Source organism: Nansenia antarctica, assembly GCF_963989245.1.
Source record: "Nansenia antarctica genome assembly, chromosome: 9".
NCBI classification, from domain to species: domain Eukaryota; kingdom Metazoa; phylum Chordata; class Actinopteri; order Argentiniformes; family Microstomatidae; genus Nansenia; species Nansenia antarctica.
The window spans coordinates 11,837,859-11,863,972 of record NC_137679.1 but is presented as its reverse complement, the minus strand read 5'-3'; the positions used below and the strand labels follow the sequence as shown (position 1 = coordinate 11,863,972).

The 26,114-nt window shown below is 41.7% G+C and overlaps 2 protein-coding genes across 3 annotated transcripts in view; both read right to left on the bottom strand.

Moving 5' to 3' along the window:
• Window positions 1–175: 175 nt before the first annotated feature.
• tnnt3a (troponin T type 3a (skeletal, fast)) lies at window positions 176–7,917 on the bottom strand (the record flags this gene model as incomplete). Its single annotated transcript, XM_080539484.1, has 12 exons — window positions 176–212; window positions 2,340–2,380; window positions 2,862–2,952; window positions 3,096–3,208; window positions 3,341–3,454; window positions 3,562–3,639; window positions 3,757–3,873; window positions 3,998–4,037; window positions 4,202–4,220; window positions 5,999–6,178; window positions 7,761–7,765; window positions 7,898–7,917. 12 exons carry the CDS (start codon window positions 7,915–7,917, stop codon window positions 176–178), a joined length of 855 nt encoding a protein of 284 aa, XP_080395610.1.
• A 4,831-nt stretch (window positions 7,918–12,748) lies between these two features.
• lsp1a (lymphocyte specific protein 1 a) overlaps window positions 12,749–26,114 on the bottom strand; it is a 32,437-nt gene continuing 19,071 nt past the window's right edge. For both annotated transcript variants that reach the window (XM_080538911.1, XM_080538912.1), the window contains exons 7-14: window positions 25,451–25,492; window positions 24,885–24,928; window positions 22,601–22,682; window positions 21,860–21,997; window positions 20,612–20,710; window positions 19,569–19,658; window positions 19,270–19,378; window positions 12,749–13,761 (exon numbers count right to left, since the gene is read on the bottom strand). In XM_080538911.1, the coding sequence (XP_080395037.1) occupies window positions 13,739–13,761; window positions 19,270–19,378; window positions 19,569–19,658; window positions 20,612–20,710; window positions 21,860–21,997; window positions 22,601–22,682; window positions 24,885–24,928; window positions 25,451–25,492 (627 nt within the window). In that variant the 3' untranslated portion in view covers window positions 12,749–13,738. The remainder of the gene's footprint in view (window positions 13,762–19,269; window positions 19,379–19,568; window positions 19,659–20,611; window positions 20,711–21,859; window positions 21,998–22,600; window positions 22,683–24,884; window positions 24,929–25,450; window positions 25,493–26,114) is intronic.

Here is a 26,114-nt window from a genome sequence, read left to right as displayed (position 1 = left end):
TGGCTCCCTTGCTGGATGTAGCACGACTTTTGTGAAACAAACAGTAAGACTTAGTGTTAGCCATGACTTTAACCATGTCTGAGCCATGACTTGAGCATTAGAGTGTGTTGTTTCTGCGTTGGGTGTGGGTCCGGTACGGTGGCCGTCTGGGCTCCTAGCAGCAGGATGGGCCCCTTTACTTTCTGCGACGGGCAGCGGCTCCCTTCTTGGAGCTGAAATACGTAAAAAAAAAAAGAATTTGGAGTGAGATAAACCATTCACAGAGACATGCTGTTTTGTTGCCCTGGAAGAATGTTGTTTATCCCACAAGTTAATGACATAGGACCCTTTGGGTCTATTCACTGAGTACTTGGATTAAAGTATTCGTCCTAGTGGTACACTTGTCAACAATCAGTGCATTCAATGCAACAATGAAAGATCAAAAGTATAGGCAAATGTAAGTCATTTAGGTATTTTCTAGCATTGGTCTATAGTAACTATGAAGAAAAACAAACAAACATTGACCTAACTGGCCAGTTGTCAATAGTGATACGATCAAATCACACACCATTCAAGCAGATCATGGAATTAACATGCTTTTCCTGATGTCACAACATGCAGCACTTACCTACTGTACATGAACACGGATGATTATGATGAAATGAATTTCAGAAACAAAATATTACGTTAATCACTCATTGACCCAGGATTCTTTATCCCTGTGATCATGAGGATTCATGTAATATATGTTGTCCTTATGAAGGAAAGACATCTGTCCTTGGTGACACACATGAAGGCATGGAGACATTAGGGAGCAACATGGAGAGCAAAGAAACATGAGCCCCACAGCTCATTGAAAACAGTAATTCCAAATTGGCATGGTATTTCATTAACCAGCACGTGGCCGTTAGAAATAACTAATATGCAGTTACCGTAGGTTTTGATGCTTTCATTTCTTTTCTTTGCCCTCGAAACAGATGATATTGTGACGACAAATCCCCACAAACATAACACATAACATAAACACATGGACTAGAGAGATCTATCTCTGTTGCATCACAGGTCAGGAACGTGATGCACAAGATAAAGAGTAGTTGAGTACCTCTTTGTTGACACATTTAAGTCTCATTAAGCAAACTGACTATTGGGATATCTTCTCAGTACCTTTTAAATGAGGAAAACTCAAGTATTTAATCTCAATTTAACTTCAATATTTTCAGCCATAAACTGACATGAACTGTCCTGAACAGTTATGACAGTTAGGTCATGCCGATAAAAAAGTATGGCCATTCTATGGACAGCTCAAGTTAAAGGTTTTGTTTTCTATTTAACTCTGCATGATAATTGAATGAACTAAATGCATTTCTAGGAATGCACCAGATTACCATGCTGCCGTCCGATTACGTTCAGGACCGGTCAAAGGTTTGGACACACTATCCCATTGGAACGGGGATCGCGTGTCCAAACTTTTGACCGGTACTGTAGAGGCAGTGGAATTATACTGGTGAAACTATACAGTACTTACTGCTTGGACAACTCATCAATGCGGTTCCTGAGAGAGATGACCTGGAAATGACACATCAGTACATTTAACAGAGAACTGAGGCTTTACCTGGGAGGAGCCAGAATCTCTCCTTTCTGTCGACGGCTCTGGGGGCCAGAGGTTGCCTTGCCTGTGGGGCCCGATGGGAAACCAACACCGGACACACACCTAACAGACACTTGGACGCTGTGGAGGCCAAGACTCCTATAGAATCAGACCTCCAACTGTTCTTGATCATTGATCTTCTTGTTGGCCTTTTGTAGTTTATTAGTAAATGTATTATTTAGTTTTAGTTTTTTTTATCAAATAAAGGTAATGATAAGTACTAAAGGAAACTATTTGTTAGTAGATTTATTCGCCTGTTGTCTGTGTGGGTATGGGTTTCCCAACTTGCCAAGGGGACGGGGACAAGTTAGAGACATATGGGACACAGTTAGGTTCTGTTTACAGTAGGACAGAATACGGACAGACTTACCTGTGTAACACACCATTTCTTTAGACCTGATTATAGTGCTGGGCTCTTAAGGTGGCAGCTTAATAGGCTCTATGATTTAGTCTCAGTTCAGTATGATATAGACAGGACAGCACGCCGTCTCTGGACATTTCATACCAATCTTTTCCAAATGCTTTGCTGCGGCCTAAACCAGGCCTACCAAACGGATAGTTCACCCTATAATTTGGGTCTTTCATGGTGTGTCTCCTCGACCTTTGAACCGTGGCCCCGTTTCCTGTTGTTCTTGTGAAGTGTCCCATGCTAACAGAAGCAGACCATGCACCGCAGAGCCCCGTCGCTGTGATCTGCTCAGCTTTTACTTACAATTTACTCAGCTCCTCCACTCTCTTACGCAGGGTTGTGACCTGGAGGAGATCAAAAGCAGAGCTGCGTTCATATCTGAGAGGGCGTGAGGCCACCAAACGGATGGAGGGACTCTGATCTGACTAAGGGGAAGCCTTTGACTTCCTAGGAAACCTTTTTTCTTCTTACAATTTTACCAGTAATGGCGTTGATTGAACTTATTAAACCCCTTTATTAGGGTCAGGGCAAAATACCACTACCATCCACACTGCCACAGGCTCACAGTCGTGTCCAGATGTTAAACTGAAGAATGTTACACTCTAAGAACATCTCCAGTCATATCATCAGCTTGGGTAAGTCTTGGGCAGAGGAAGTAAGAGATTATATCATGTATTTCAATGTGTCTGTAATGCACACAGAAGGTGTGTCCCATAAAATAAAATAAATCATTAATTTATTTTTGCATATTGTGTGCAGCATTACTGTACTGTAAATCAATCCAAAGTGTCTATTCCCTTTATCCAGGGCTGGAAGTACACTCACCTCATACTTCTGCCTCTTGAGCCTCTCCATGTGTTCAAACTTCTCAGCCTCCAGAGATGCCATCCATTCATGGAGCTCCTTTGCCTTCTCCCTAAAGAGCAGAGAAACAGACGGAGGTGAGATCAGATACTCTGATGACATTCTACTCTGGCGACTGTATCCTTGTACAGGACTTTATGTCCTGTCAACCCAAGTTACAAGAACTGAGAAAGGGACAACAACTGTCATACTTACTTCAGTTTGTCCTCATTCAGATGGTCAATGTTCAGGGCCTTGCGTCTGGACGCCAAGATCTTCTTCTTCTTCTCTCTCTCAGTTTCCTTCTTTCCACCTCTCTTTGAGTCAGCCTGTTAAATGAGGAATATAAGTAGTTACAAAAAGATGCACAAATCAAATATCTACTGATTGTATCTAACATACATTGTTCATTATGCTAGTAAGTGATATTTCTTAGTTCGGGGGGAAGACAGTGTGGTCACCTTCTGCAGATAACTGCTGTAGTTGGAGCCCATGTTGGACAGGGCTGACTTTTTCTTTGCGTCCTCATCTGCCTTCTTTGCCAGATCTTTCTCCTCTCTCTTCAGCCTCTCCTCCTGAATGACAGATCATAGCACAATGTGTTTGTGAGCCAGGGAGATGCGATGTTGATGTTGATGTTATCTAGTGCTAGTAGGGGACAGCAGTACTTGTAGACACAAACCTCACGTCTCGCCGCGCGCTCCTTCTCCTTCTCAGAACGAACCCTCTGCTGCTCTGCCCTCTCAGCCCTACGCTTCTCCTGCAGAGAGAACACATGACAAACACACATAGTTGTCATACTGTTGACCACTTTAAAGTCACCTATAGCCTCATCATTTATCAATTTCACCACAGAGTGAAAATCGTAATCACTCACAATTCTGTCTTTGAGAGCGATGATCTCCTCCTCCTCCTTCTTTCTGGCCTCAAAGTGCTGATCAATCAGACCCTGGAGCTCGATGAGATCCTTGTTCTGACGTTTCTTTTGGATGTCCTGTTAGTTTGGAGAGTAGAATGACATGTCATTTTTGCGCTAACTGCGACATTAACCCTGGTATCCAGTCACGATGTTGTGGAATCAGTTACAGTCAGTTAGTGGTTATATGCAGCCTACTCACATCAAAGTCCACTTTATCGCCATCTGGAATCTTTGGTACCCTACGGAAAATCAAACATCGAAACATATTGACCACCACAGCTAAAAGCATATTGGATTTTCAATGAGAGAAAATGTTGGGTAATGGTTCCAATAAAAATAAAAAATAAATGTTTACAAGCAAATCTGTTCAAATTAGGGGTTACATGAAAAGATTATGACTTACTTGAACTTGGGCTTCTCGTCTGTATGTTAAGAAATGAAGAGGGGGACAAGTACATGTTATTGGGTTAAAAATGCACACAAGAGCATTTAAAGCCAATTATTATTTTTCAGGCAAAAATAATTTCTGGCTTTACTTGAATTAATGAATATTTAATTGTTGTCTATGTTTTGATTTACTTGTAATGCAAAAAATAAGTCAGCAACTGAATAAATCAAATTGTAGCCTTGCTTCCAATTTGAAGTTGTGAATGTTTGTTAGTGCTTGTGAAAAGCATATGAACAAACAAACTTAAATCAAAACATATTTAGACTTTACATAAACATATGAGCAAATTAAATGATTATGTATTATTCATATGAATATGTTCTAAATATATTGAATTGAATTCTAAAGTATTTTCTAATGAATTCATGAGACAACGTTTGGGATTTCACTACGAACTTAGACATTTTACCAAAGATATATTTGAAATAAAACAATAAAACATGTATTATAATTGATTTACCCCCCACACCATGGGTTCGAGTTTAGAGACATGCCATGCATTATGAGTGGCACAGCAGTTGAACAGTTGGGTCACTGCGCAGTTAAGAGAATGTTAGCATTTCATATTCTTTCACCCTTTTTCTCCACTTTTCTTTGGACTACAGTACCATTTATGAATTTATTTCATAATTTGCAGTGGATTTTTTTTGAATCGTGAGTTTAAATTTGTAAAATAGTTTTGGAGTCAGACACTTTCACAGTGCTCCTTGACCTGACAGACAAGTAGGACTGGGAGTGGCATTATGTAACCAGCACAGCAGACATTCCCCTAATACAGCGAACCCTCAGACCTAGGACATGGACAACGCAGTCCCTCCAACCAAAATGACACATATGTAGAATTCATCTTTAATCAACATACCTTCCTCTTCAATGGCCTCTGCATGCAGCAAGCAATGAAAACAAAAGCAAAATAAACAGCGTTAGCATTCGCATATGAGAGCTGCATATTCATTAGCCTGCATGAAGCATGTCTTGCGGTTGCTTGAGCATTTTGCCACATGAATGTCAATTTGTAACATGAATGATACTTGTTGAGCTAAGCACTATAAATGACTTGAGACGCAAAGTCTGTGGAAGGAAAGTGTAGGATTTGTCCATCTCACAAAAGCACATCAAAGTATCATTCAGGGGACAATGATGTCCTTCAAGGTAAAAAGATAACAACTATATTAAGATGAGGCTCAGAGAAGGAGCGTAGTGATATTTTGTGTCACATCTTAGAGTAAAAGGCGTTAAGGTGCAAGGTGACTATAATATTTTTGATACACTGATGTTGAGAAATACATCAGGAACCAAAAGTGACCGTGACATTACGGTCATCCAACCAATTGCCCTCCATTTTATTATCAGCAATGTGGCATGCTGCCTTGTTGAATGCATAGCAGGAACGCATAACATTTTGGCTTGCCTTTAGTTATGAACATAATCAGTACTTTTGTTTCAATAGGCATCAGAGCTGGGGCGTAAGCAGTCTAATGCAATTAGAAATACATGAGCTGAAATCATTGCTATAGCAACGTGGAAGCGGTTGGAGCTAAAAGCAGAGAGAAGGCTAAAGTACAAAGTGCGCACATTTACAATCTAACGGGAACATAATGGACATACACCCATCTTCGTAAGTTTGGCCAGACATGAAGGGAAGGTACTACATTAGCACATCTAGAACAGGAGAGTGAACTATATTAGTCGGGTCTGTCTGGCTGTGAGGGGTGGATCTGAAAGGATGATAGAATACCCCATGCCACATACCTTCCTCATGCACCTCTTCCACTGGTTCTGGCTCTGGCTCTGGCTCAGGCTCTGCCTCTGGTTCTGGCTCAGGCTCTGGCTCAGGCTCTGCCTCTGGTTCTGGCTCTGGCTCTGGGGCCACCTCTGGGGCCACTTCTACTTCTACGACCTCTACTTCTTCTACTACTTCCTCTTCTACAGCTACACAACATGCAGTGAGTAACCGGGGAGAGGAATGGTGATGAGAGGGTTAGTGGAAGCATGAGGGTGAGTCATTTGAACAAGAGAGAGAGAGATGATGGAGATGTTTGCTGCTTAAAATATGAGATTAGTTCAGGGTCATGACCACCAGGTGGTGCTGAAGCAGAGAGAATAGTTATAGGAAGAAAAGACAACTGGTCAGTGTTAATATTCAGAAGCAGTACTGCAGGGGCACCTGGAAATGACCAATGTTTCGTATGGTCAAAATAATTGTGATATGTTTATTGTGATATGTTTATTGTGTCAGCTGACCATATTACATGGCTTCATGTATGCCTACATTAGTGTGTTGTTTACCATGTCAAATATTTCTCAACCACTATGTTGCAAACAGCCTGTCATTTCTTACTCTGTTTACAGGAACTGAACTAGGATTCAAGGAACTAGTGAAATGCAGGATTTAAATGAAGAGATAGCATTAGTTATTCAGCAGGCTGTGAGGTATACGGTATACATCAAGATTATCAACACACATTCTCAAACACAATGAAGATCGTGAAGAGAAAAGTAGTATAGACATAGTATTATAGATGATGTGAAAGTTTTCATCTTTTTTTAGTTTGAGTTATTTATATTTTTACCTTCCCCATCGAAATCTTCATTTTTTTTCCCGAAAAAGAAAGGAGTAAAGTAAAACAACAGTATTACCAAAAGATCCGAGATGTACCCAAATTGACAGCGTACTGTGAACGTGGGTACAGCTGGGAACCATGCTGAGCATACTCAATACAGTCCTCCATAGCTGATCGAATGACACCAATGTCACCATTGTGTTAAGTGGGCTATTGAGCAGATGACATGATGGCATTTGACTGATGATGCTAATGATGCTCATTTCACGCCCTCCAAAAAAGGTTTCTCTGTCTTTCCATTCAGACAGAATATGCACAGCTTAGGAGGACAATATACAGTACCAGTCAAAAGTTAGGAGACACTTTCTCATTCAATTGAATGGGGAAGTGTGTCCAAACCTTTGACTGGTGCTGTAGCTTCAGGTTTTCAACAGAGTTGCAGGATATGTTGCTAACAGACAATTACATAAATGTACAGTATATGATCGGACGTTTTAGAAATCATTGAATGGTATGCATTTGATTCAATTTATGTCTTCAGTATAATTTAGATCTGTATCTTTGATTATTTTGATTTCTTGTACACTTATGGCCTATGTCCTGTTGTCAACATTGATGCCTGCAACCATGCATTAGTAACTCAGAGCTTTTTCACATTCCACAGATACAACTATGATATGTGAAGTCAATGTATGCTTATGTGCTGTAGATGGCAGTGTTGCACAACCTGAACCCCATGGAGTCAAGCCAAACCTGTCATTTGTCCATTACATGTAACCATTACACATCGAGGAATGGAAAATCAGTTTGGTCATGATCCACAAAATACTTGATGACTCGTTTCAGCATGGGACTCACATTTCTTTGTGCATGAGGATATCTTGAGACAGAATTATAATAAGAAACATGCTAATAAAGAAATAGGATAAAGGAATGATGATATTACTTACCTCCACTGAAAAGAAGAAAAAAGAAATGGCATATTCAGTCAAAATGTCAAAATAAAAACTGCTCATCCACATTATAAGTAGAGTATCTAAATAAGGTAATGTTGATAAAAGAAAAAAAGAATGTTGCCAATACTTACGCATCCTCTGTGTCAGACATGGTGACAGTAGACTTTGCACCTGGTCACAGGAGAGGAAAGACACTTAGTAAGTCAGTAAGACAGCAAAGATCCCACACTGGCTGCTAGTAACTATTTATAGCATGAGATTATGTTGCTAACTTCTAGAATTTCACCTCCCCTTACCAAACCCCCAACCTGCTTAGATCATACTTCACAAAAACTCAAGACTAGATAATATTGAACATTCTTAACAAATTGTGGTAGGGGTGATTGCATAGAGATATATTTAATATAGTCAGGACCAAAACAGTGGATTGTGTTAAAATTAGCGTTAGAAAATAAACTGAAATTTGAACCACTCCTAATTCTGCTTCTCAGACGATAAGCGAGAAGACAAGCCAAACATAGATTCATGTCAATGCTCCTTTTTCTTCCCGCTGGCTGTGAGGTTCATGTCGGTAAAGGTCAAGTTATATGGCCCTCAGCCTAACCCACTGCTTGGTAAAATTCCTCTTGCCAACATAGGTGTTAAAAACATTTATTTTTAGAAACATGGTGCCTGAGATCTTTAACAACATTTTTAAATGCATTCTCTCACTTGTAGGCCAAACTTAGTCATTAGCTTTAGCATTTGTAAACCACAACCCCTATAACCAGGAGCCCACCAAGGAGGCCTCACACATCAGAACTATTCCAAAGCAGACAGCTGCAAATATCTTTGAGAAATGGTCCAGCATCCAATTTCCAAGCCCCAGATCAGATTCTTTCTCTTGGAATAGTATCCCTAAATCCCATTTCCTTTCCTTATCTGGGCATATTTCTCACAGAGGCTGTTGAACCATTTCTCCCTGATACCATGTTGCTATATTACTTATATTATTATTATTATTATAATAACTTATTGTTATAATAAATAAAAAGTAAAAACAACAACAATGCAACATATTGAATCCATTATCTGCTCGCAAGATCACTATAGTCAGAGTGCTATAGTCAGATACTGTGCTAACTAACACTGTTGTTCTCGGCTGTGAGGTAGTTCCAAGCATATACAGAGTCCATCCTCGTTGTCTTCATTAGAATTGAAACCATTGGGTCAGCTCCACAGCATAGCTACAAGCATTAGAGAGCAATCAGTAAATCCCAGGTTGATGAACTGACACTGATGAGTATTCTGGGACTGACAGAAACACACCAGGGGCCTGCCCGGGCCACACTCACTGACCTTACAGTGCCAAGAAGACCAAGCCATTTTCAAGGCATAATCCATCAACCTCTAAGAACAAAACCCAAAGCAACAACAAACACATACCTTTTCAGACACTAAAACAAGCCCACACAAGCACACCGATACTCATATTCTAGAAATAAATAAAACATAAACAAAGCCAGAAGAGACACCCTCTATTGATTAAGTGGGAAGCTTTGGGAGAAGCCTGAGTGTTGGCTGTATAATAGCACAATAGCCTCCCATCATTCCTGTCTATTTCCCTGATGGGTCCATCTCACCCCTGACTCCAACAACACTATGGAGCAGCCTCTGATTCACACTCTCTGGAGTGTTCCAACACAGTGACAGTGGTGTTGCATGTGTGGATTCAGCTGTTCTTGGAAGGGGGCAAGGGGTCCCTGAGCTCTTTACATATACACTTGATCCTTCTCTTGTCTCACTCACCCTCTTTCTTTCAACCACTCTCTCACTCACTCACACTCTCTCTCTCTCTCTCTTACCTCAAAGCTGAAAGAAGTGAGCTCCCTGGTGGCTGAGACTGGCTGTAAGGTTCTGCAAACTTACCACGCTGATTATGTCCTTCTGTTATAGGTGACACTTGATCCACGGAGGCTCCCGATTGGCCAAGACGGCGTTGGAGGCGAGGCCGCGGTAGGGGACGTCGACGTCTTAGCTGCCCCGGCACTGAATAAGGAGATGGATGGATTGTGTGGTAATGAGGGAGGCTCAAGTTTTGGAGAGGGGCAGCCAAGACGCCCTGTTGCTATATTTGTGATCACATGAGGCAAGCAGAATCAACCCAGGGTCTGGGAGCAAGACAAGACAAGAATGTCAGTGAGGCAGTGATAGGGCTAGGGTCTTGTGCCTTTTCTAATGGGCGAGGGAGCTCAGACACATAAACATAATATAGTATAACCCAGTCAAAAGAGGACAGGAACCTGAACTGGTCTGTGTATCTCAACTGTGTAGGCTACATTATTTGCTGAATCAACCATCAGGTCTTAAAGCAGTCTCGAAATATGCCTTGACCAGGATCATCTCATCAAAGCTCATAAACACTCAATGATCAGTGTGGCTGTAGGCCGCCACTCTGTACCAGTGAGAATGAGTCTAACTAGTGCCCAAAGGCCTACTTTGCTGAGTAGCATAACAGTGCTGAGAATATTTTTTTCCTTTTTAGCTTCTCATAGTAATACAGTTAGATAGTTGCAATACAAAAACATGTTTTGTACACCTTCATTCAATATCTCATGGACACCTGACACACACGGACTGATTTATTTAGGCATCCACTGTGCTCCAGGTCAGGGGTTTTGTTGCTTTTCATACTGTACCCCAAGTGCTGTGATTGGCTTAACTATTCGGTCAGAATTGGCAGTCTCAAGAATCTTTAACAAGCAGGCTCATACTTCCCTGCAGGGGGCGCCACACTGAACGAGTCTTGAGGGTAGGATCTGGTCACCCACCACAGGGTGGTGGTGATATCTAAGGTGCTGTGGCCGCCCCCTGCCTCGCTGATGGTCGCAGCGCCCTGTCGCGACGGAGTACATTCTGAGCAAAGGGCTCAGATTTTATTTTTGGACTTGCCATGGAGGTCCATTTGTAGGAAGGGGGGTATAGCTGAGCTCAACATGAGCCTCCCGCTCTGACACTCCCCGGCTGGGACAAGCAGGTAGCAGCCGGCCGCCCCCCAAGCAGCAGTCACACAGGTAAACAAACCACAATTAAGATTTTATGCTTTAGCCAGCTCATAGTGACTTGTTTATGCCGTTGACAAGTGCAGCCCAGAAACAGGTGTTTGGAGCCAGCCCCCTAAACAGGCTGTAGCCCCGTTGTTACTAGCTATTTCACATGTCTTTGGAGAGCAAAGGGATTTTCAATGCAACATAAAACCGGAATCGGAAATCGGAAGTAGGCTTATATACGTTATGTACAAGTGTGTGTTATGTGTGATTTGAATGCATTTAGGGTGAATATTAGACACATATTATTATACTTATTGCCCTTATACTCCTGCAATATATATATATAACCTTTATTATATATATTTTTTAGTTATTGCTAAAATACAAGGTTGCTCACAATTTCTAATGTTTTTCCCCCCCTTTTGTTATTTTAAGGGGACTCCGGGTCCGGAGTGTGTTGGTCACCGGTAATAAGCATTACCTGGTAAGTTCAGTGATGTTGAAAGTGAATTCAGCTTTACTGATCCTATGTATGACTGTAAGCTCATAAACTAATGGTATGTTTTTGGGTGAGGAATGGTTTTACTTAAGGTAGACACCAAGAGCCCATTGTGCGGTGCATGGTTATATTAGCTAGTCTATTATTACCCTTTCCTCTTTTGAACTTGCATCTTGGAGGTGCTCCAAATGCCTAACCTACCACGGCCTTAAAAGGATGACCTCCTCTCATGTGTCGGGCAGCAGTTTCAGTCTCTGTTACTGTAGGAGTGTGGTCCCTTTAAACATGGTCAGGGGTGGCCTACATTAAAATGTTGGTGTTGGTAGTATTGATATAAGACCTACAAAACAATGTAAAACAATCAAGTGTAAAGGAATTTTAACATACCTTTTGCATTATCAAAAAAACTAGCGTTGTGTTGTTGGAAACCATGTTGTGAGGAAACATTGTCCTCACAATGTGGATTTCAACAACATAATGTCAGTTTTAATTAAGGTGATTTTCAACACATTTATTTGGGATTAATAGATTTGAGGCTTACATACTCTAGATAGTAACTCAATAGTTTCCACAATGTGTTTACCTATTAATACTAGGCCTGCTCAAATGACCATGGCCAGTGAGGTCATGGGGTCAAATGCTGTTCACTTTCAGTCTTAATCCAGGCTTGCACAGACCTGCTCGGTCACAGCCCAATCAGACCTCAGTGTTACTGGATGATTTAACTGTAGTATACATCTCTCTTTGTGTAAGAGTTATCCTAAATTATATCATTATTGTGTACATGCATCATACAGTTTCCATTTAAATGTGCATTATATGTACCATTGACATCTGACAACCATCCCAGAGGGCATTTAGTCAATGATAACGTTATAATTACATGTAGTAGGCTAGTAGCAGCAGATTATATACACATTTCCATATACTCTACCTTGTTAGGCAACTACAGTAATAAGGTTAGAAGACTAGAAGACTCTTAAATACTATAGGTCAGCTGTACTACAGTAACCTATTATTTTATATGCTCTCACTGTCTATGTGATATGTATCTGCTGTACTGTCTTGGCCATTGATTTACTATCGAGTGGACGGGATGCACCCTGCACAGGCCTGGGCCCTATAGAAGGGAGCAGGGGTTTGGCTTCCCTCCTCTCTGCTTTCAGCCTAAAATTAGGCCAAGGAACCTTCCAGTATCAGCTGTGAGGCCTTAATTGCAGGGAGTGTTAAACTTGACTGCCCTCCTCGTTTTCCATGTCGTCTCTCAGTTTGCCACTCTGGTCTGCCGCAAATGTTGATTGAACCTTTATTTACACAGGAGGAACACACCGAGACTAAGGCCTCTTTGGCAGGCGCATCCTGTCCATAAACATTGCGGTCGTCAGACATAAACCTTACAAATAAAACACTGCTTACAGAAGACATCACACTATTTTGATGTAATTCGTTGTAGAAAATGCTTTTATTTCATGTAAGATAAAAAGAGAGGTCATAAAAAATAAAATAATAAAAGCAAGAATTACAATAATGGGGAATTTAAGGTGAAAATGTAAACGGTAAACGGAAAACGGTACATTGGTATTATAATTACTCCAGTGTGCAGCACTGAAAGCAGAATAATGGTTAAATGTCAGGACAGAGTGTACATGTTAGTATGTGTGATTAAGCATGGTGATAAACCAGATATTATGTTCTTTATCCAGGTTATTTAGTTATCTCAAAACAATTAGCGTTTCAATTCGGTATCACTTTAATCTTCAATGCACAAAAAACAGGGAGTTTCTCAACATCTGTATGATCTGTTTTATCTCATAGAAGGGGTTGCCCTCCCCCCAGCTTCCAACTGAAACAACAAATGAATATTACCAATAAGAGGCACAGGTGTGATAACACTTACCCAACCTACAGATTTGACCCTTCCAATTCTACGTTTGAGTTTTGTTTGAGTTGGGTCAATATTTACTGGTATAATTTACCAAACATTCACAACGTAAATTCATGTATCTTTTTTGTCAGCAGATAATGAAAGAATAATAATAAACACAGTGAGTAAAAAAAGAAAATATCATGTTCATATATACATAAACAATTGTGACAGATCCTTTTGATATGTAAGCAAATATAAAAGACATTATCAATGAAATGACACTTTTTTTTATTAGAAATTCTCATTTCTTTGACATGTTTGAAGTGAGTTAACACAAACAAAGAACACAGCAAATAAGCAACTAAGCAGCTAACCATCTGAAAAAGTTCTCAAAGGTTTCTCGATGAAAAGGGGTAGAAAAACTCATTTATTGAATGCTTGTGTGAAATATTGTTTTCATAACAACTGCTAGTGCTAGATGTCATCAGAGGGTTGGCTGACAAACTAACCAGTTGTTGTGTTCTATACCATCTTGAGTAGAAAAATGACTCCTTGGCACCATCATTTGTAACGTATATCAATAGTCACCAGGGCATAGGTCTGAAAAACAAACAAAAATGTAGTCATGTGTATTGTTTATAAATGATAATTTTGATTTGTATTGATGGTCAACCAATTGATGGTCAACCACTGATCTATACAAAAGGCAATGATGAGGGCGGACAGCTTTTAGGGAGAATTCATCAAGCATAGAATTGAGTGATATTGTGGTGAATCTTAGTTCCAAAAATGTGTGTCTCACAATATGTATCATTTGTTTCAGGGGGTTAGGGTTACTGCTCATGGCTGTCAGTTTAAGCAATGCTACCTACGCAGGCCTGCTTGCCCAGCAGTACCCTCCAGCTTTGCTGCCCAAGCCTGGCAAGAACAATGTCCGGCTTCAGAAACTACTCAAGAAAACCGCAAAGAAAAAAGCTGCCCCTCAGACCGTTCAGACACCGGTCCCGTTCCGCTCGAGCCTCTCCCCTGTCAACGAAGCAAGCCCTGACCTAGAGCACAGTGATCACTCAACCCCACCTAAAACTCCCGAGGCGCCTCTACACGTCTACGGAGTCACACAGCACCCCAGATTCACCGTCAGGCCGCTTTATCAGCATGTGCCGTCCCCTTACCCGCACCGAGGAGCCAGATACGGCAGAGCAACACGGTTCTCCCCGCAGCCATATATTGCTCCAGCCCATACTTTCCCCCAGCATGTGGCCCCACTCTACTCATATACACCACCACCCCGACCTGCTGGAGTCTCACCAGTTCCGGGGACAGACGTGCCTGCGGTGGCACCCAAAACGCCTGTACCAGCTTCCTCTATGCCTGAAGTGACAACACCAGCTGCTGACGTGACAATCCGAGTTCCAGCTCCATTTTCTCAAACGGTCACTCCTGCTATCATAAAACCCATAATACAGGTGATCAAATGTAAAAGTCCACGTCCCCATTTTAAAGCTGAAGATCCTGCCTTGAAATCACCCAAATCCATGTTTGATGTTCCTCAGATTAAGCTCTATACTGCATTTAATGATACCCCTCTGTATGATTCCACTGGATTATCATCTATTGGAGGCACAATACCCGGGAGTAAAACGGCAACATCAGAAATCAAAAGAGATTTGACGCCTACATCTGAAGTGAAAAGAGGTTTGACACCAACATATGAGGTGAAAAGAAGTTTAACCCCCACATCGGAAATCAAAAGGAGTGCTACACCCACATCTGAAGTGAGAAGAGCTTTGACACCAACATCGGAAATCAAAAGAGCTTTGACACCAACATCTGAGGTGCAAAGAGGTTTGACACCAACATCCGAAACATCAAGAACATCAAGAACCTCATCAGGTAGATCTAAGACACCCTCATATCAAGTGAACCGTGCCAAAACACCTGTTTTTGAAATATCAAAACCCAACCCTCTTTTATTTGCTGTCGCACCAATTACTACTGAGGCACAGAGATCAAAAACACCAACACCTGTTTCTACTGCAGCCAGTTCTGGTTCTCAAAACCAGACAGCCCCTGAGTCAGGGCCCTCAAAAGCACTATCAAATGGTCCCAGTGCAATAACTCCAAATGGGGAGGTTACTTTGGAAGTAGCATCAGCAGATACTTCAGTTGCTAAATCACCTCATGACAACATTTCAAAACCAGAGGCTCCTCGACAAGAAGCACCAGTAGTTGAGTCCACAAGACCAAAGACCCCAACAACTCCTTTAGGCTATCAAAGACCGAAGACTCCCACATATGGCACACCAAAACCTACAAAACCCTCGGTTGGGTATCAGAGGCCCAAGACTCCAACATATGAACCACCAAAACCTACCACACCTGCCTATGGGTATCAAAGGCCCAAGACTCCCCCATATGAAGGGCCAAAAGCTCTGACTCCGACAACTGGGAATCATAGGCCAAAAACGCCCACATATGAGCCTGCTAAGTCTCTAGCCTCCTCACCTGGGTTTCAAAGACCAAAGACTCCCACATATGGAACATCTCCATCTTTATCGGCATCACACTTAGCATTTCGAAGGCCCAAGACCCCAACCCATGTTGCCCCAAAACCAAAGTCAACATATTATGGATTGACTCCTGCTGCGTATGTCGCTCATGGTGGAATCCAAAGCTTCTCGCCCTCATTTGGCATCTCGAGGTCCAAGTCACCAACTCAACAACAGGAATCCACAACCTCAGTACAAGAGTCGGCAGGATCTAAAACACCATCCCAAGAACTACCTGTGAAAACACAGTCTTTGCCTGAGGTGACTAAGCCTGAAGCATCCCAGACAGACGTGAAACTTGAGGCAATAATCTCCACAATTCCAACCATTGTTGTTTCTCAAGCTTCAGATATCTCAGAACCAATAGTACCTTCAGTTGAGACCAGCATCAAACCAACTAACATTGCAGGAATACCAAAGATTGAAGCTGTTGTTTCACAAGACAAATCAAAGGTTAAAACTTCAACATCTCATAAACCAGAGATTAAAACCTCAGAGAAAGAGGGGGTTAAAACACCAATTTATGGAATCCCAAAACCCAAAACAACCACAACTCCTGAAGCTCAACATCCTCTTTCTGCTCCTGAAAAAACCTCCACAATACCTCCAATGATGAAAGCTGCAGAACAAGTAAAAGAAACAGGGACTAAAGCCAGCGTTATACAACAAAAAGAGCCTAAAGGTCCCACTAAGGTAGCATCTGAAGCTAAAGCAGCAGGAACAAAGCCAACTACTCCAACTCCAATTGCAAAGGTCTCAGCTCCCAAAAAGCCTGTTGCTGAAGTTCAGACTCCAGCTAAGCCAAAGGATGAAGACGGAGACAAGGTAGCAGTGGTGCCGGCTCCGTCTACACCATCAGACGCCTCAGAGAAGAAGGAGCAGAAGGATGAATCTTTCCCAGGAGCTGCTGAACCTCTTCTTAAAGTGATTCAAAAGCCAAAGGGAATGAAGTCTAAACTCAGTGGTTGGTCACGGCTCAAGAAACACATGGTGGTGGAGCCTGAAGAACCGGCGTTTCCAGTGGCAGACTCTGGAAAGACAGACGCCACCAAGGGAACTGGGCAGGAGCAAAGTGAAAAAGTGGAAAAAAAGGATGACAAGGCCAGTGAGAAGTCTGAGGGTCAGGATGAGACAACAACCGCCGCACCCGTAGCATTGAAGATGTGGGATTGTGTCCTCTTCCAAATGTTTGCCACTAAAGAGAGCATTATGCAGCAGATTGAAGCCAACAAAAGTGAGGAGGAAAAGAAGGAGGAAGAGAAAATGGACACACCACGAGAAGTCCCGGCGTTCGCCCATCGACTACCTGTACTTCTTTTCAGCCCAAAGTTTGATGCCAAAAGGCTTAGAGAGGCAGCATCACGGCCACTTACAAAAATGTCAACAGTGTTTGAAATGGGTCTTATAGGGCGCAAAGGTAAAGATGAGGAACCAAAAGACTATAACCGAACAGCCAGGGGTTTTGCTGCTTCTTAAACTACGTCGGATTAGATCAGAAGAACGAGATGAAAATGTTTAAAATTTTAAAAAAAATAAAGTTTTGTGTACAGGTGTAGAAATGTTAGCAATTATGTACAGGTCCCGTGTAATAGTCTCTGCTTGAAACAGGATTAAGTATTTTCTGCAATCTCATAGAGAATGTGGTCTGACCTTTATACTTGACAAATGTTGTATTTGGAGAACAGATTGTATGATAGACATTGTCTGACTACATTACGTATATGTGTCTGAATGTCCCTTTCTCTCATATATAAAACCATAACCTTGACAAAGGGCTAAGAGAAATATATTTGTCTTAAAGGAATTCAGAATTCATCTCTTGAGATTAAAGTGTACAATGTTTTAAGTAATTTCAGAGCCTTTTTCAGACCTCTTGTCAGTGACTTGTGCTTGTGGACTCTTAAGTTAAGTTTTTATTCATATTTATTTTTAAATGTTTATGAAGGGGCCCTGAGAAATTAAATTACCGTAGCCTTATTGTACTGTTCTCTCACACAACTTCACACATACTGAAAACAATCCTGTGTCTTGAAATGTGAGAAGGTTGTATACAGTACAGTATTGCTATTGATTTATAATGTGTTTGGGTATCCAGCAATAAATTGCATCAAGGGGATTTGAAATAATGTTACCAAATGATGGGCTGAAAGGTATACTCATATTACTGAAAATTCTAATCACTTGTAAATCATTTTACTCCAAACATATTATGCAAAATGGTGCTATTTTCCTGATACTTTCAGATAGGAAAGGGATATTCAGGTGCTATCTTTTCTTAAAGTGTTGTTTATGTAGACTGTATATGCTTATTTCTTTCTGCTCTTTTAGTTTAGAGCGTGTTTGAAAAACAGCACTGACTCCATTGTGAGGGGGGAGGAAGCTATACTGTATATACAGAATGTAGGTGTTGAATAGTTGGCATAAGTAAGGAGACAGGAGACAGGGGAGAGACTTGTGTGAAGGCCAGTGATGATAGATGTGAAGAAGCGTGTAAGTAAAGTATGCTAAGCTATTAATGTGGAGCAGTTTTACTAACCACATAAGTGAAGGAGCTAAAACTATTAAGTGATGCCAGTGATGTGTCTGAACAGACAGATGAGTTGCACATGGAAGTCCTGTAGCTTTAGCAGAATGACATGAAATTGAAGGTTTCCAAAAAGGCAGCTTTCAAATGAGGGACACAAATGGGTCAAGAGCTGACGGTGAAATGTATTCAAAGGAACATGGAAACAACAGAAAATAAGCTAAGAAAAGTGATTTAGGTTGATGCCTCTCATTGATCCTTTACCTGTCTCTTGTATGTCTATGAAAATTGTTTAGAGTGACGTTCAAAATGAGTTGCAATCTGAGATGCACTGCATAACTTTAACAGAAAGTGTGATTTTCTATATATTTTTTATAAAGTAGCTTGAATAGGAGAATGGTTATTGTTATTTATGATTGAGCTAAAAAAATTAAATATATTAACAAGAGAAGGAAGTGAAGACGATGCATAGTTAAGCTGATGGGCAAAACTAACACCTTTGGTTCTGCTTAATAATTTCCGCTGAGGTTCTGTTTAATAATTTTGAATTTTGCCTGGCATTTTGTTTTTAATGCAGGTATAAATGTTCACATTTTTATCCACAGGACCAGCAGAATAAAAAAGTTGGCATTAGTCCAAGATAACATGAGTGATAAGTCATTGGACTACCAATGGTGTTTACAGTAGAATTAAGTTCATAGTGGTATGGACAGACAAGGTACAGACATACCCTCAAGTTTGGCCAATAAAAGCTGGTCAACATGTTCTTTTTAAGCATCACATTTTTTCACTTGGGGTTTCAGAAAGCATTTTTTGGTCTGGATGCGTTAACTACACAACACAAATCACAAAAACATTGTCAAGTAAGACTTATCGCAGAACCATATTACTCTTGTCTGATGAAGTGAAAGTGTGAGATCAAAATACTTATATATTATCTAAAATATCTAATATACAGTAGCTGTTTGTGTATGATATAAAAATATGTTAATATTGATACAGCGGCAAACAAATGCACACTCCCAGTCAACTCACCTGACTTCTCGGTGGCGTATTCATCGTCGTTCTCACCATCAACGGGAATCTTCTCATATTTGCCATGACCAGCCACAATGAATTTGTACCTTTTACCAGAGGGTGTGCCCTGAAAAGCATAGGAGCCAATTTAGAGATACTGTATGTTTGTGTGTGTGTGTGTGTGTGTGTGTGTGTGTGTGTGTGTCTGTCTGTGTCTGTGTGTGTGTGTGTGTGTGTGTGTGTGTGTGTGTGTGTGTGTGTGTGTGTGTGTGTGTGTGTGTGTGTGTGCGTGTGCGTGCGTATATGCATGCACTTACCTTACCCCCTTGCCCTAATCTTCCAGTGGATGTATCTCCAATAATCTCCCACATGTTTTTTTTCTGCATCACGTCACCAGGTTTAACGTCCTGGAAAATGAACAGCACCCAGCAACTCATATATACATACAAACATAGCAAGCCATACAAAAAGACCTACCTATAACCCTGATCACGAATATAAAGCAGAACACAAGGGGGCAGCCTCACATACGTATGTCTCACCACAGGTACATTCTCCCGTGTGCCTGGATAAGCACACACATTGAAATGATATGCTATCAGCAGCATTATATAATATCCATCCAATATCCATCATTTTATCTCCGGCAACATCTTCAAGCATCTCTCTAAATAAAAAGTGTTCCCCTCCTGTGAAAAGTCGTTGAAACTGATGATGAAGAGGCAAACAAAGTGAGTAGTTTTAACTTGGAAAAGGGAAAGATAGAGGAAAGAGCAGTTACCTTACGAAGGGAAGGCATGAAGATAGTTGAAATAAGAGGACTGGGGAAGGAGGGAAAAGAAGTAGAGGAGTAGAGTAGGGGTACTCAAAAGGGTTTCACCTTTGTACTTGTAACAAATACTTTCAATAAAAGGTGTTTTCAGCCCATTTCTATTTGAGAACGTACTCAATAGCATAGAACAAACAGTGGTTAAGTGTTGGCTTGACACATGAAGTGACTGTGGTTAAACACTATAACAGCCATGGGTGGGGTCATTTAACCTTGTGAGTAAAAACTTGTTTTATATCTTTGCACTCGATCAAATTCAAAATCACATCAGGATAAGCTAGAATAAAGCTATTTCGCAGTTTTTGTCTGTGTAGGAGGCAGGCTAATTTATGAGGCGCACCGACTTGTGGTCGTTGTGTGTAAGTAGCAGCTTCCCATTGTAAAGACTAATGTAATTTGACCCCCGAGGCGGCTCTTATAGTAGGTAAAAAAAAAGGCACGTCTGTTCTGTGTGTGTCTGTGTGTGTGTGTGTGTGTGTGTGTGTGTGTGTGTGTGTGTGTGTGTGTGTGTGTGTGTGTTAAAGGACTCACAGCTGGTCTGGAGGGGGGGTTTCTGCTGCCGCCGTCCGGACCCCCTTTCACCCACTGTGTGATCAGGTCTGCCACGGCCACCTTCAGACCCTCAGCGTCCTGTCACACACACAGCAACATGTCAGCTCAGTCAACAAGGTGTCAATGAGCATTTCCGCTACAATCCGGCATGTTTACATTTTGTCTTTTTTTGTACTTGATGTTCATTAACATGTGCTGTCCCTGTCCCTTATAAACTAATAATAATAATAATAATAATAATAATAATAACCGTATAGTGTACTCACTATAGACTATAACAGTGGGTAAGCCGGACATACCCAAACATTTCAGCAACATGCATATTCACACCGGCTCTGTACATAATCTGCCACATTCAAAATAGCATTCCCCATTTCCCAAGAGACCACCTCTTTGCCTAGAGGTCATATAACAGGTCATAGAACAGCTTTATCCAATTATATTTAGACTGCCAGTCAAACTATGACCTTGTATTCTCTCACCGATCTCCTATGAAGCTAACATGGCCTATCTGTCTTTGTGCTACATCCTTGTATTATTATGTAACAATGGCTGCTCCACTATTAACATTGTGGTACTGGGGTAGTGAGGGGAAAGTGTAGCATATTATAGCTTTCTCAGGGCCAGGTCAGCCGCAGTTAACACTACAGCACTACACCGTAGCGTGACATACTATGAGATACATCTGAGGTCGCGGAAGGGAAAACCACACGTTTGTGTGGGAGAGTGTAAAAATAAACCCCGGCACAGAGCGGACCCTCAGATCTCTCAGCTGTTGCTCAGAGGGGCTGATTGTTATGATTTTCGCCCCCCCCCTGTCAGGCTCTCATACCTTCCTGGTTACCTCAAAGAATCCTGCACAAACTGATGAAACTGATTATGTAATTAAATACATTGGGGAGAGAGAGAGTCAGGAGTCTGCTGCCAAGACTATAAACAGAGGTTTGAGATCACTGCATAGAGAGGAGTATCAAGGCAGATATACTGTGGTTTGCATACATTGATGTATATAACATGTAAGAGAAATATACATCACCTCTATGGTAACGAACATTTTTTGGTACTGTTTAAACCAGAAGCACTCGCATAAATCTGCAATTGATTATTGGTTCCAGGCATTACATTTCGTATCCATAACAGTCTATCTGTAATGGTGATAAGTGTATGACAGTCAGTGGATGGCCTTTTGTTTTTGAAGGAATATACTGTATGTTGGTCTTTCCTTGCCTTGGATGGTGTTCCCTTGGTAGGGCTCTGGTTCCAGACCTCCCCCGCCTCAAACAGGTTCTTCTTAGAGGCCACAGCCTCCGGTGGGCTGGAGACGTCCATCAGACTTTGCTTGGCTGCCTTGGCCTCCTGGGAGCTCTAAAGTGCACAGTAAACCTGTTTTACTAACAGAACTCAGGATCAGGAAAGTAACATTCATCAACTTGTCCTGTGTGAAATAGATCTACAAAGCGACTTGACGTTAACAATGTGAAAGACGTAAACGATGGGTTACGGCTGCAATCCTATGATGAGATAGGTATGGTGAAGAGTCGGGCGCCCGTACACACACACACACACACACACACACACACACACACACACACACACACACACACTCGCTTGCATGTACACAGAGTATGATCAGTATGACTCAAGGCACCACAGCGATGAGAAAGTAAGCCTTTCCCTGAGGCGTCTATCAATCGTCTCCTAAATGACAGAGCAGACAGCTGGTTTGACAGAGAGGGGCCTGACTAAGAGCAGGTGACTAACTTTAATGTGAGAGCACCGGCACCTACACTGACACTGAGGTATACCTAGGTATGTAGACCAACACAGTGCGTCACCTCAGAAGCAGAGAAGGGGACAAGTCTCGCAGGATAGTCATACGATGAAAGCATTCATCACCCTCATCAATGGGGCCTCTGTCAGGAGGGAGAGAGGGGGGGGGGGGGGGGAGAAAACCAGGTGGGAGCTCACCTCGATGGCGTGGGTGTATTGCTCCAGCTTGTCATCGATCTTGGAGAGGAGAACAGGGGCCTGTGTCTTCTTGAAGCTGTTACTGTATCCAAAAACAAAAGCTACATGTGAAATACAAAACATGGTCCGACCACCAGGGCTGTGAGGAACTGAGGTTTGTGATTCCCCCAGGTCAAATCCCTTTACAATTATTACTTAACTTTGTTTATTGGACTTCAAGGGAATACAAATGCGAAGAAAGCATCCATAAAAAGTAAAAAGGTACATAGTACCCTCCTATGTATTCTTTTTACTTTTCCTAGAAGTTCCTAATCCCTTTGTTTGGGGGGGGGGGGGGGGGTAATGTTTTATTTAATGATTGTTTGATGTTATTGTTGTCTTGTATGTTAATATCAAAGGACCATGTTGGAAATAAGTGTTCACACTTTCACATGTCATCCCTTGAATTACTGTTTTTTACTCCACCCTTGAATAAACTCAACCAATCAATCAATCAATCAATCAATCAATCAACTCCATAGAAAGGACTTCATAAGAAAATGCCAGTAGACATAATACTAAACACCCAAAATGTTTACAAAGACTGACAAAACAAAAAAAACTGACAAAATAAAATAACCATTAACAGAGGAATTAAAAGAAAAGAAAAGAAAATAATCCATCAGTCAGCTAGTAGTGAACCATGTCAGTAATGGACACTAATAGTCAGTAGAGCAGCATATCACCCACACCACAACAAACACAATATTGAACCCCCTTCAAACCGCAAGGGTTGCCTCAATCAGGTATGAGTGGGCAATGTATCCTCTGTATGTCCCAAATCTATTGGAGGAGCCACTTAATGAAAGTCCGATTTTTTCCATTTCAATCTAGGAAAATAAAGGATATCTCTTATCCAGTGGGTATGAGAGGGAGATACAGTCGATTTCCCATTGGTCAAGATGAATCTTCTAGCCAGTATGGTGACAAAAGCTAAGACATCTGTCTTGGACATCTTTCTGGGAAAGCAACGAGGGGGAGACCCCCCCCCCCCCGCCCCCAATTATCTCTGAAAGGGTATCATAGTACCCTAAAGGATCTCTGTCCAATAGTTATGTAGGGATGGGAAAAGCCAGAACATGTGTATAAGGTTCGCGGGAGATTGCTGACTATCTGTCACAGGCTGGTGATACACTGTGATGAATCTTAGACAACCGAGCCTTAGTGTAGTAGTAGGTACGATGTACCAACTTGCCCCTTGGTAAAAATGTATTGAATCTGTGCTGCTATTGAGAGAGTGGACAGGATTCTCTGTCAACGCAATCTTTCAGGTCTAAATAAGCTTCGCTGACCACACTGAGACCCTGAGCCAAGGACTCCCTGACCAGCAGCTGTCCAAACATGCTACACAGAGGCCTAATCTCAGACATACAATACATACAATAGGCACAAAAACAAACAGATGTGAACAGATCCTCAATCTGTTTATATTTGTAGGAGAGACCTCTCATGAAAGGCATGTGTGAGCGTTGTGATATACGTATATGGACATTTAGTAGCTTCTTCAGGCATTGGAGGAATTGTTTTAACATGATAAACGTGGCCCACAAATCATCCTTTGGAGATCCTGTTCTACAAAGACCGAGATGCTGGATTGGTGGACTGACATCATGCTGTCTGCATGAGAGGAGACAGTAAAAGTGAATAGGTAAAATTTCCATCCATCACTTTCTAATTTTGGTCTAACACTTCTCTACACCCAACTGAAGCGTAACGCCCACATCAAAGATGTTTCACACCTTGTGCCTCACTTGGTCCTGAACAAAACAGCCTTAAACATGATCACGCTAAACTCTCCCAGATCTCACACCTGGACAAGGAGTTGTTATTCTTATTCTCACAGCCCTCCATATGAAACTTTAACACTGATAACTTACTACTGCAGACTGCACGGAGCCACACCACAAAGTCCAGAGCTATAGCTCACCAGCCACCAGAGAAAACACAACCTTCACATCTGGTCAGAGTTAACCCGAGCCATAAATCACGTCTGACAAAGGTGATGCACTGAGAACGCGAAGAGGTCACCGCTGGCTCTTTTGTCTATGTTTACTTTCCGACACCAGCCATTTAGCAGCCCGGCACAACTGCCTTTCTGCCTCAGACTCAAACTCTCAGTCTGCAAAGGGGCCCAGTCAGTGGACCGTAGCACACAACATTGGGGGGCGGGGGTATACACTACAATTCAAAAAGGGTCGTGGAATTTGTTTGTTTGTGTTATTAATCAATTGCTTCGCATACTCACCTTTTCTTTAACGATCGATTTAAGGACTCTTTCCTCTCCGTTATCTGGAAAAAAGATAGCGATGTCTTGAGTAAGAATGGAAGTTGTCCATGTCACTGATTGAGTTCAGACTGGGGAACCTTATGATCAATATGATGTTAATTACAGTTCTGCGTTTGACCTGAGGCGTCAGATATTTCATCCAAGTGAAACAGAGCAATGGTCTACAGTATATCATGCTTCACCACCTGTCTGTATCTGTCAGTTCTTATCATCACGAGAGATTCAAGATACCCTCTGTTCAATCCAACTGAAGGCATAATGAGAATGAAATCAAGGGGTGAGGAAGTCTCAAGTTAGCTGAATCCATCTGCAGTCTCAGTCATCAAAATAGTAATGAGTCAGTGTGCAAGAGTTATTTGGGGGGCAGGGTCAAAATGTTGCTTGCTTGCCAGAGGGGTCATACTGGGGTCCACCACCGAGCATGCTCACAGGCTTTGGTTCCACGCACACAAAAGGATCCCTTATGTTCCAGTTCAAAACCCTGGACCTGAATCAAAGAGTATAGCCTTTCCCCCCCCACTCACCAAGCATGTATTTTCTTCTGTCAAACCCTCTTCATCCTCTCTCTGAAATGACATACACAAGCAGAGGGATGCTCATGATGCTCACACCAAGGACACAGGCCCCCCAAACACCCCCACAGCAGCAACCACATACCCGAAGAGGACAGCCGTTTAGAATAGGATAAGATAAGGAGGAGATAGAAACTTCATGCAGTAGCTGAATTTGTTACGCTTTTGTGAAGTGAAGGTAACTGATTTTTTTACTTTGCTGAGTTAGAAATCCATTAAATTATCATATGATCTTCGGGATGCAGAGCTGAGCCAAGCAAGTAACAGAGGCTTGTTGGGTTATGGTGTTAGTAATGGCATGCAGCTGTAAAGGGGTCATCTAGGGTCATTGAAGAATCTCAACAGTTTCAGACTGATAGCACGACTGTGGTAAGTACATTAGTATTAATTTACGCAAATGAGATTTGAATGGATTTGGAATCCTTCTGAATGTATCTGACACATTTCACACAAGTTTCTGTTTGTGCTCCACTGTACAGAATATAAATGCATAACATGCAACACTAGTACGTGACAAATTAACCCACAATTCATCGTGGAGAATGACTCATTGTAATACACATTTCACACAGTGCAAGTGGGGAGACGCATAATATTCCAAACAGATCAACAATGT